Below are 12,509 nucleotides of genomic sequence, written 5' to 3' on the forward strand. Positions count from 1 at the left end.
AGTGCCTTCTCCGGGTCAGGGGGGTCGTCCTGCCTCAAGTGGAGTTTAAGTATCTGGGGATCTTGTTCACGAATGAGGGAAGAAGGGAGCGGGAGATCGACAGGCGGATTGGGGCAGCGTCTACTGTGAAGCGGGTGCTGTACCGGTCCGTCGTGGTGAAGAGAGAGCTGAGCCAAAAAGCGAAGCTCTCGATTTACCGGTCGATCTACGTTCCCACCCTCATCTATGGTCATGAACTTTGGGTCATGACCGAAAGAACGAGATCACGTGTACAAGCGGCCGAAATGAGTTTCCTCCGCAGGGTGGCTGGGCTCTCCCTTAGAGATAGGGTGAGAAGCTCGGTCATCCGGGAGGGAGTCAGAGTAGAGCCGCTGCTCCTCCACGTCGAGAGGAGCCCGTTGAGGTGGCTCGGGCATCTGGTAAGGATGCCTCCTGGACGCCTCCCTGGTGAGGTGTTCCAGGCACGTCCCACCGGGAGGAGGCCTCGGGGAAGACCCAGGTCATGCTGGAGGGATTACGTCTCTCGGCTGGCCTGGGAACGCCTTGGGATTCCCCCGGAGGAGCTGGAAGAAGTGGCTGGGGAGAGGGAAGTCTGGGCCTCCCTTCTGAAGCTGCTGCCCCCGTGACCCGACCCCGGATAAGCGGAAGAAAATGGATGGATGGATGGATGGATGGATGGATGGATGGATGGATGGATGGATGGATGGATGGATGGATGGATCCTGAGCACACATAAAACATGGTGGCAGCCGCATCACACCGTCTGGATGGTTTTCTTTAGAAGAGACAGAGAAGCTGACCATAGGTAAAGATGGATGGAGCAAAAATAGTAGGAAACCTTTATTGGATGCTCAACTAGCTACTTTTTTGTCTCCTGATAAAATCCATGAGCTTAAATGATCCAGTCCAAGTCTAAAACTGAATTCAATTGGTAAAGTGTGGCAACATTTTTAAATGAATCTTTTCCATCCCCCTTTTGAAACCAGGGCCACAGTTTGTACTTTCTAGCTGTGCTAAGCTAAACGAGGCCTAACCCTAGATAAATCGCAGCTGTAGCTAAACCGTTTGTCAAAAAAAGTTTGAATCCAAAGTGACTTTACAAATAAATTATTCATGTAAAACTGAAGTTTTTCCTGTAATGTCAAAATGTGAAACAGATCCAGAGGTATGAATACTTTTGAGAGGGACTTCAAGAACAGTTTGCTTGGAAAACAGTTGTTTCCATTCCTTTTTCTTCCCCCTGCCTTTAAACTGATGTAATGTTGGCACTGCCATGTATTTTGAAACAGCTTATAAAATGCCTAATCTTGTACTTTCCACAATTGTTTTCTGCATCAGGCTCATTCTGAAACCAGTGATTTATTTCACCCTGATAGGCTCTCTCTCATTTCCCCCTTTTTTTTTCCTTTTGGACCAAAATCCACTGAAGCATGGCTATGATAAACGATAATAAATACAACCTGACAGCTGCTATTTGTCCGAATTCTGAAACATAATTCATTGATTGCAGACAAGAACTTGTACTTTAAGTACAACTTGGGAGTTCTCGTGCCGTGATTGCACTTCCTCAAATATCACATCATCTCTGTGTAATTATTTTGTCCTTGTTACGTTTTAATGCGGCTGAAAGCTGCACACGCGTGACTTCAAAGATTGAAATGATGGATGACGAAATGTTCAGATTGTTACAAGTTGTTGTAGCAACAGGTCCTGCATTTGTTTAATCATTAATTGGGATTAATAATAATAATAATAACACAGTGCTCTTTGTTTGGTCTTCCATCACATCTGCTTGACCTTTATCAGCAAAAATTGATTTTGAAAGTAAAAATGTATGATTACTTATTCATTACTGCCATCTAGTGGTTCAAAAAAGTCAAAAGCAGCAAAGAACTAAACACATACTTAGCAAGATATTTAGTTTATTTAATAAGTTTTTCACTTTTTAAACATTTCAAAACACCATCCGTCTCTCGTGTTTTATTTTTACTCTTCTACTCCATATCCAAGTCATCCATTTCAATGGTCACCTCTTTCTTGAACCAAGGTAACTGCGGGGGAACGTACGGGTCATATGTCCAGTGAGGATACACTCTCTTGTACAAATTCATTAGGACGGTGTCCTGGGAGCGAAGCTGATTATCAAATACACATTTCATGTGACCGTGAGTTCCTGGAATGATGAAGCAAAAAATATTTAGAAGTCCCATTGGCGAGAAGGGTTTAGAAAACGAGAAGAATTTGGCCGTTTCCTCACCTAAAGCATCCTTGATGTGGCCTCTCCTGCCCCATTTTGTCCGCAGCTCCACCGGTTTGAACCACATGATGTCATCTGTTGCAGGAACGAACAAAAACAATAAAATCTAGCAGAAACACATAATAACTTTTCTCCTTTTAACTAATAGCCGTATTGTCTTCATCTGAAACCTTAAAGAAGTTCCAAACTGCAGCTGCCATGTTCCCTTTGTATTACGCTGCATTCACATGGAGTTGGAAGTTTCCAGTTGGGGAGTCAGTATTTAATGTTTTCATTTCTGTAACGTGGTAATAAGTATAATTCGCTTTTAGCTATTATTAATATCATAACCGAGTCATTTCCTTTCTCCAATTATACCAACGCTGCTTGAACGTAGTTCTGTTGCAATGAGCAATAAATCACATGATAAATTATAATAAACTCAATGATTTCCATCAGCATGAGTCGTCATTTTCTCTCTTTCTACCAAAGACTGGCGGATAATAAAAGTCTTCAACTAGCCTTTTTTTTTTGAAGAACAGTTTTGTTTACAAATACTTCATAATCTATTTTATTTGTTGTTTTACTTATTTTGGATATTGTAAATGTCTTTCAGTTTCAGTGTTAAATATTCATTAGAACTGAAAGTTTATGGATTTTTGAGAACGTTTTCTTGCTCTATTAGGCCATTACTATTATACTACTTGAAAATGCTCTGGAAAAAAAACAATATCGTTTATCGCAATAACCTCTGGGACAATTTATCATCCAGCAAAATTGATTTTGACAGACCTACTTGAATTGTGTGAACGTCTCAGGCTGGAATGCTTTATTAAAAAAATAAGCAAACAAAGCCACGCCACCGAATGTGCTAACAGTGCTACCCGTTATATCGGATGTTTTCATTTCTTGATATCGGGTCGATAATTATCGTGCCTATAATCATCGTGCACCCTTAACATCCAGTAAATATTTCTGCAGACAGCGTATAGAAAAAGAGTAATGGGCCGTCGTCTCACCTCTGTTAAAGAACATGTAGCGGACGACGGCTGACCGCCTGTTGATTTTGAAAGGGTGTCCGCTCAGCACGATCCGCTTCAGGACGACGCGCCGCGGGTCGCAGCTGAGCAGGCTACCTGTAGCCACCAGGTCCTGAACGCCTGCAGAACAAAACAAACAACTCAGAGCGACACTAGACGAGCCGACGGGAGTCAACTTGAAGACTGAAATTCCAGCAGAACACAGAATTGACTTGAATAAAAACCAGTCGGTGATGATCTCACCGTCGTTTCTCTGTTTGAAGAGCAGCACTCCTGCAGGAGGGAAGGTGATGGGGGCAAACACCGACACCACGGTGGGGGCATCCGGCCTCAGGAAGCGCTCCATCTTGTGCTTGTCAGCTGGAGTACAAGACAATACTTTATTCGTTTGCCAAATAATTTTTAAAAAAATGTATGGGAACAGATATATAGAGGTTTGCAAAATTATTCTATGGGCTGTGTAAAAACATGTTCGTTGTATTTTATTTTGCACTAATCATCCTTAGATAATGAGATTTTAGAATGAGCTGTTTTAGAGCTTTGTCTCTTTAAATTTAAATAAGCTGCTGTTGGCCACGCCTCCCAACTCAACAATAAGACTCACACATGAAAATGGCTGCAAACAGAAGCGCGATTAATTACGTTAAATGATCGTTAGAAATTAAAGTTTATTGATTCTTGAGAGGATGTAACTGCTTTATTATACCATTATATTCCTTTGAAATTGTCTCAAAACAACATTATGGTTTATCGCAATAACTTCTGGAACTGTCTTGCAAAATTTGTTTTTGTGACATTATAGATTTTTTTATATATATATATATATATATATATATATATATATATATATATATATATATATATATATATATATATATATATATATATATATATATATAAATGATTTCAGTATTGCTGTGGAAATATACACCACAAAACTTGCAGCTGTAAGTAAAGCAAAAAGATTGGAAAAATAATGGACTTTTAAAAGAATATGTTCTAATTTGTTGGTTCATTGGTCACATAAATTCCCAATGAAACACATTAAGAACTGATGCCATAAGACGACAAAAAATGTGGTTAACATTTAAAACTTCTGCTTGATGACTAAATATTTCACCTGTAGTGTGCTGAGAGAATATAGGGGAGGCCCGGAACCTTCGAAACCCACAGTGGAACACCAGTTCCTCCTTGGACTTGATTGGCTCCGTGTTGCTGGGGTGCCTCTGCACCAAGAGGTGCATCACTGACATCTGTTCCAAGTGGGAAACAATTCATAATGAGTCCAGAAAGCAGCACGCCGCGCAGTCTGCGGCTCCGACGGAGACGATACCTTCTGCTCGTGCGGCAGCAGAGACACCAGCACCAGGGGCTTGCCAGACTGGACGCTCTCCATGATGGAGAAAGGAACGTCGATGATGTGCAGCGTGACGTACCAGCCATCCTGGAGGCAAGGACATGCGGTCAGAAAGGAAAGTGCTGGGTCTTTTTTTGTTTGTTTGATTGTTTTTTGATACCATGGCTCCGTCCTCATCGGCCGCAGCCTCCGCCAGGATTCTACGGCGAGTGCGTTCGAAGCTCTGGAACTGGAATATGCGTGAATAATCCAGAGGCAGGTTCTCCATGGGGTCCCAAGGCGAGGAGCGGAAACTTTTCAGGCCCCTGTAGCGCTGAAATCTGCGGGATGAGTCAACTGTTATTTTTTTTTCTCTCTTTTTGGCGTTTTTCTTTTTAAAGTATGTCTCCTCCCACATGAAAGGTCGCTGACCTGATCCTAGCTGGAGCGTCGAGGGGCGTGTCCACCTCATCAGGAAACAACTCGTGCGATCGAGCCTCCCGGTAGCGCTTCAGGCCTTCTTCTTCTGCTGCTTCGTCCATGTTATCGTCGTACCGCTGATCTGCTCCACCTCTCTCTGCGGAGCACACCTCCTCTTCCTCCTCCTCTTCGTCGTCTTCGTCCTCCGAAGCAGCTTGGGAACCAGTTTCCTGGGCAAGAAGGAGGCGGAGCAAAGAAGAACTGAATCTAAAATGCTAACCGCCCACCGATGCTTTTATCGTTTGACGTTTTGCGATAACCACGAAAGTAGAAACAAAAATGAGGCAGATAACCGTTTGTCTCACAGTGTAAACAAATATTCTTACGTCGAATTGACCTGAAGAGGAATTGTTCTAAATAATAAGGAAAGTTCAGAGATTCACAAAAAAACTAAACCATATAGCCAGAGCTATCAGGAAATGGATCAAATTGAGATTTTATTCATTTTAGTCCAGACACGAATTCTATTTAACACCAGGGCCAAAAAGATTACATTAGCTTAAACGTGATGAAATGATTAATGAAATAATCGTCCACTAATTTAGTAATCGATTAATCATTAACTGGACGATTAACCACTAAAATTAACTACTTTTTTTTAGGAACAAAAAGGCAATTTGCAAAAAGAACAAGGCACTCAGTGCAGTAATTAAGCCATAACTGTACAAAAAATGCATATAGACAAAAAAGAAAAAATTGCTTGTAAATGTGTTCTACTCAGAACTCCTTAATTTGAAGTTTTAGCACCTTTTAACCACCTCTTGCTATTAAATTATTAATCAGTTAATCCAAAAAGTAATCAACAGATCAGACCTATATAACAACGTAACAGCAATACACTGTAATGATCAAGATTTCACTAAACAAATGCTGTTATTGCATATTAGCCATAAATGCTTATCTTCTTATTTAAAAATAGGAATTTAATTATTTGCTTGTTTTCATCTTTTCATGTATTTATTGTAAAAAAAAATATGGGTTAAGTGGTGAAATGAAACATTTGCGGAATGTGGGAATGTTTTATCTGATTAATCACCAAATTAATTGATAGAATAGTCAATTACTAAAATAATTTTTAGCGGGAGCTCTGTTTAAAACATTTGTTTTATTTTAAAAAGACCCTATAGCCATGTCCTTCGATTTCACGATCATGAATTCATTTATGTTAATCTGTCTCTTTAAATCCCTGCAAAATACATCAAAACTTCTTCTAATGTGCCAAAAAATATGAACAGCTTCAAAACAGAATAAATACTTTTGCAAGTTTAGCTTCCTAATCAGACCAAGTGTAGTAACTGGGATTGTTTTATTGCCACTGAACAAACTGTGTTTGTTTATTCAGAGCTGTTTGTGCAGCAGTGCTTCCTGAAGTATGTGTTGATGTATTGGAGGTTCTCAATAGATGGAGTAGGCATGAATGAGACTCAAAATGCCTTTTATTTCATGGCATGCCATCTCAAACTCACAAGTCCCAATAGGGTTCAGCCTTCCTTGGGAAGTTTGGTTATTTTCATACAGTTTGCGTATTTTCATAAAGTTTCATACAGTTAGCTAAGACACTGGGTCAAATTCTTGGCTAGAATAACTTTATCGACATAATTAAATTGTTGCAGTTTATTTACCACAAACTGGGTGAGCAACTCTAGTCTCTGTATCTCTAGTTTTGTCTAAAATATCTCAAATAAGTTCACAAATGAGGGTCGGCCAACGATAGCCGGTGTTAGCTAGTTAGCTAACGTTGATCCTGTCTGAAGTCTGTGGTAGTTTGACCACAGTAATCTCTCCTCTCTTGTAGATAAGTTAGAGATATTTCAGGCCAAACTAGGGACACAGAGGCTGGGGTTGCTCACACACTTTGTAGTAAATACATTTATTGAAGTTATTTCCAAACCTACAATGAAAATACTAATAAAGAGTCATAGTTAGCATGTAGTAAGTTGACTTGGCTCGCTGTCTGAAGCAGCCAATCAGATGCCAGGGTCTCCATAGAAGCAGTCCTAACCCCACCTACTGAATTTGACAACTAAAGTTGACAGTTTAAATTAATTCATGATGTGCTTCAGCACAGGAACATAAAATTATTAATTAAATCATGAAATAACTACATCTAATTTAAAAAAAATATTAAAACATTTATTTGAAGCACATACAATTAATTCTACATTTATTACCAGCTTTAAGAAATTAATGGCATATTTAAGTAATTATTTCATAAGTTATTTATTTTAATATGGCACTCTTAACTTGTTGGAATTCTTGCTTTGCATACACATAAATGGAGGACTCTGCCATGGATGCAAAGCATGGACAGGATTTGAGGCATCCTCCCTTTTCATAGACCCAGCTTCCAGCTTCCAGCATGTGTGGGAGGAATGAATCATCAGCAGTCGCTCACATGGCAAATCACAGGAGAAGTCTGACACATGAGCCAAAAACACACAGCATGGGGTTGATTCACAACCTCTCCAACATCCTCGCCGCAGTAATAATAATCACTGCCATTTGAAGTGCCCCTTCGCCTATTGTTACCCCGTACAACCTACGTATTCCTGCTCGCTAATGCCGACATCAAATGGACGCGATTAACAATTACGGGTCGTAATGAACCCTTTTCATAAGGCCAGCTTCCCCTACCCCCCCACCCCCATCCCCTCCGAGCTCCGACTTCTTTTCAAACACTGCTGGAAACAAATAAATGCTCGACCCCTCCCTCCGTCCAGACAGGAAGTTCGGTTCACAAGACAGGAAGACAGGAGGCTTCTCTCGGGACTCTGGCTCCAAACACTATTGTTGTGATGTGGCGAGCAGCCTGGCACTGCAGGCTGGAGACGGACACAGAAAACAAACAGTGCCTCTCTGCAGAGAGGTGCACTGTCCGTGGGTCACGTATGCACCGCTCGGCCGTTTTGCAACTTCGCCGTGGGTTACACCATCCTGGTCGCCATCAAAACGATTTAGGCATCTTCCAAAACATCAGAGACACAAATTTATATAGTCTTCGACTCGTACGGCCAATTGAAAGAGTAATGAAAGCATTTCTTCACTCATCCATGGCAAAGGATACCTGGATTTGGTTTTGAAATATCTAACAATAAGAGCGATGTCATTTGTTCACTCATGTTCTCTAACAATCCTCTGAGGCCTCCACAGTGTAACTGGATTTATGTTAAGGTTAAGTCTGAGCAGTCAGGTGAGTTAAATAACGTTATTATATTATTGCTATTTAAATCCAAATGAGCATTTTCTTGAACAACTTAAGTCTGTCATCGGTCAGCTTACCTGAGAGTGATTCTCCTCATCTTCTCCATCCATAGCTTCGTCCATTAGGTCATCGCCATCATCATCATCATCACTGCTTTCTTCATCTGTCTCACCATTCTCCTCCTCCTCATCTTCGTCAATGATCCATGTGGCCTGGTAGTCAGACGTTCCCTTAGGAACCTTCATCACACGCTTGTTCTTTCTGGCCTCTGAGCAAAGGAACGAACATCCAGGAGAGTAAAGTGTTAACCTGCAGTTAATACCAAATGCTTCCAGGCATGTGTAGGCATATTAGAAAACTGAAAATTTGATCTAAAGTAGCTGCGTACGACTGATTCCTGAACCTTTACGAAGACTCATGTCTTCAGTGATTTAAAAAAATTTTTTTATCTTAATTTCTTCTCTTAATCGCTTCCAGTTTCAGGATCTCGTCTCCTCACCTTCAGCGTCGAGCAGCTCCTGTTCCGTCGGCCATGTCTGCTCTCCATCCATGGGGTCCACCTCCGCCTCCGCCTGCAGACTCTCCCGGCTGGACGGGTCTGCCTTCATCAGCACCCGCACCGGGGCTTCGCTTTCATCTCCGTCCTGCAAACAACAAAATGACAACATGTTACGCCAAAATTACAGATGTTTTAACGTTTACTTTTTAAAGTATTGTTTCGCAGGATGAAGCTGAACCGTGTCGCGTTGAAGGAGCTGAGCGAAGGAGACTTTTCTGTTCTGAATGCAGACATTTGCTCACACTCTTCAGCTTTTGTGTGAAAAAGGCTTGTGTAAACGCCGTATTTCTAGTTAAAGTTACCATACTGTGAGAATCTATCGCAGTTCTAAAATGAATGGTTTCAGCATTTAAGCATTATTTTTAAATCAACACACATTGATCACTATACCTCTGATTTAACACTTAAAAAACAACAACACACATTTCATTCACAGAACAGAAGATTATTCAGATTTAGTTTTGAAAAATGTGCCAAACTTTGGAGCTCCACATTCCTGAACAAATGTGGAAAATGTTTAGTGAATTTATTTTAATTCATTAAAATGATTGTTTATGGACCATTACAAGAGAAACACAAAGTAAGAATGTAATATCTCTCCAATAATAGAACTTTAATTCAGTTGTCCATAATCGCTTAGTTACAAAATAAAAGACTATTAATATAGATAAACTGACCTGACAAGTATTTCTTTTTGAACCGTTACAGTGACCTCTATTTTATCATCACCCCTGCTACATTTACTTTAGAGGTTTTTACAAAATTTTTGATGTACACCATGATGTCTGTGGTTTAACGTTTACCTGCATCTCCACATCTCTTCCCCTTCCAGGTTTTGTCGCTCTGACTGTGGTCAGGTTGAGGGGCAGAGGGTCTGGCGGAACGTCGATCTGACTCAGCTGAAAGTCCCCGTGCCCGCTGATGTGCACCACTCTGTTGGCATGGAGGGCACGACCTCGGACGTACCCGGACACGCGCAGGGTCCCCAGGCCGCTGGGCCCTCCGCCGCTCCCCTCCACAGGGCCATTTGGCGTGAACGCCACACGCTCAGCCAAAAGATGGGAGCGTCTGGAACGGAATCCCAGCTTTCGTTGCCTCTGGCTTCCCAGGTGCCTGAGGAGGAGGGTGGCGTCTTGATCCGAGTCCAACGGGAAGAGGCGGCTGTCTGGGAACCGGACCTCTGTGATCTTTGATAGAGCTTTTCTGAAATCTACCCTCTTCTTCACCGAGATGTCAGACAAACCCTGACAAACCAGAGCTACAAGGGGGCAGGGTGGGGAGAGATTTAGGAGAAATTAGATCTCAGAAGACAAAAACCAGGGAAATAGTGTCAAATTTTCCACAAATTGTACAAAAAATGGGAACCAACCATGGCTGGGGAGGCCCTGAGAGAAGAGACAGGACAGACAATGATCTCCGTAAGTGTCCCAGCCTTCAGTTGAGTCCAGGACAAACACCAGGCTGTCTGCAACCTTGGCAACATCCAGCAGGGAGTGCATGTCATCTGGCCAGAGAAACAAGGAGAAAAGCTTGAAAAATGGGAGGAAGACAATCTGAAACTATAGTTATTCTGAACTATACTTTTTTTTTTCAATTTTAAAAAGTTTGCAGAATTCAACTAAAAAAAAAAAATGTGCAAAAACTTCAAAAATATTTCCATTGTGTGAAACCTACTTCATTTATGCAACTTTTTAAACCAAACTTTTGATTTAGAAAAAAAAAAAAAAAAGCACAATAACAAACATTCAACAAAACGTACCTGTGCTCTGGTTTAGAAATGTGAACCTCTGTTTGAAGCGAGGCACAATCAGTCCAAAACTGTCCCCGACGCCGCTGACGCATCGCTCCAGGTGCACCACGCCCCCGGCGCCTCGACCACGTAGCAGTTTGCTAACCGCCCCGGCGTCAGCATTAGCATGCAGGGACACCACGGTCACCAGGTGAGGAGGACCGTCCCTGCTGCCGAGTCGCCGCTTTTCCATCAGAACCTACGGGGACAAAAAAAGAAAAAAAAAAAAGGTTAACTTTGCAACACTGGTCAGAATTTTTAAATAGTTTGTTCCTCATGTGCATTGAAAGGACCTGGTCTTTCTTCGTTTTCCGAAGCTGATTGGCTTTATGTCGTCGGTCCATCTTCCTCAGCTCCTTCCTCTGTTTTTTAGTAAGGGTCGTCACTGACACCCTGCCTGCGAGGAACACGGGAACAAGGACGTTAAAGTTCTTATTAAAATCAGGAAAACAACTGGGGAAAAAAAAGACAAAGAGTGTGAAGTTATAACTAGGCCTGTCGCAATAAGAAATAAATCAATTAATTGCATGATAAATTTAAACAAACTCAATCATTTCCACCTGCGTGATTTATTGTTTTTCTCTTTTCTCTCTACCAAAAACTGGATGACAAAAGTCCCCAGTCTCGTGTTTTCATCTCAACTACTGCTTTTATTTGCTGTCTTATTTATTTATTTGGGGTATTTAAAATGTCTTCCAGTTCCAGTTTTAAACCTTTGCTAGAATTCAAAGTTTATTGATATTTGAGAATGCGCTCTTGCTTTATCATGTCAATATCACTGCATTCCTAGACAATGGTTTCAAAATAACAATATTACAATGTATTGCAATAACTTCTTTGACAATTTATCGACCAGCAAAAAATTATTATAATGACAGGCCTAGTTGCAACTTTGCGCTCACTGTGCTTTTTCTGTTGAGTGGTTAAATATCAAAAGGGATTGATATTGATTAGATAAATCTAATCAATAGCAGTTCTTTAAATAATTAAAATACTGTATAATCTCAAATTAATAACACAAACTATCCGTTACTTATTGGAAAATGAAAACAAATGCAGCAAAGAAAATCCGAACACTTGCAGGACATATTTACGAGCAATTAAAATTAGATTTTCCAAATTAATATGTTAATGCGAGTTAATTTTAGATCGCACTCAAAAGTAAAACGTAAAAATTTAACGATCATCTCAATTTCTACTTCAACTCTCCCCAACAAAAGAGTTTCAATATTTATTTATTGCTCATTTATTTAAAAAAAATTAAATACAAGTATTAGTTACAATGAGGAAAAGTGAGAGTTTGCGTCTTTATAAGTACTGACGCAAATATTGATAATGTATTTGATCATTGGCTGCAGAGAACAGATCACCGTACATTTGACTGTAACTCTCACACTACAGCTGCTCGTAGATCCCGCGGAGAACTTTGAAAATCCCGAAATGACCCGAAGTCGGACTAAAACCTGATGTTATGAACTATCTGACTGAAACATGTGTTATCTTGTCCTCTCAATTCCTTCAGACTGCAGAACACGTGAGTCAATCAAAGCAACAACCACAAAGACACGCAACGATATCTGTAACACTTCGCCACGGAACAGGGCCTACCTTTGTTTTCTCTTTCGATTTCACCTTTCGTCCTGTGTTTGCCATGTTTGTGTCCCTTATTTTTCTGTTTGTAAACGCCGGGTCTGTGGCCTTGTTGTTTCTCTTCATTCGCAGCCATTTTCACCATGTGCGAAGGTAAGCCGATCTACTTCCTGACTTCTCTGACGTCACCTCGGAGGCGTGTTCTCCATAGTGGTTTCATTCTTCAAAATAAAAGCCTCTCATCTATGCTGTTCTAGCACAGATTATGTTGTCTATT

At 40.9% G+C, this 12,509-nt stretch overlaps 1 protein-coding gene across 1 annotated transcript; it reads right to left on the reverse strand.

The window, feature by feature from the left end:
- Positions 1-1,905: 1,905 nt before the first annotated feature.
- tsr1 (TSR1 ribosome maturation factor) lies at positions 1,906-12,437 on the reverse strand. Its single transcript, XM_008424949.3, has 15 exons — positions 12,251-12,437; positions 10,936-11,039; positions 10,613-10,841; positions 10,223-10,357; positions 9,657-10,111; positions 8,794-8,938; positions 8,372-8,562; positions 5,045-5,262; positions 4,794-4,953; positions 4,610-4,720; positions 4,397-4,529; positions 3,520-3,636; positions 3,256-3,396; positions 2,258-2,332; positions 1,906-2,173 (listed from the first exon to the last, which is right to left on the reverse strand). Exons 1-15 carry the CDS (start codon positions 12,375-12,377, stop codon positions 1,995-1,997), a joined length of 2,520 nt encoding a protein of 839 aa, XP_008423171.2. The 5' UTR covers positions 12,378-12,437; the 3' UTR covers positions 1,906-1,994.
- Between the last annotated feature and the right edge of the window lie 72 nt (positions 12,438-12,509).

The sequence above is a fragment of the Poecilia reticulata genome, chromosome 13 (genome assembly GCF_904066995.2).
Source record: "Poecilia reticulata chromosome 13, P_reticulata-male-v2, whole genome shotgun sequence".
Taxonomy (NCBI): Eukaryota; Metazoa; Chordata; class Actinopteri; order Cyprinodontiformes; family Poeciliidae; genus Poecilia; species Poecilia reticulata.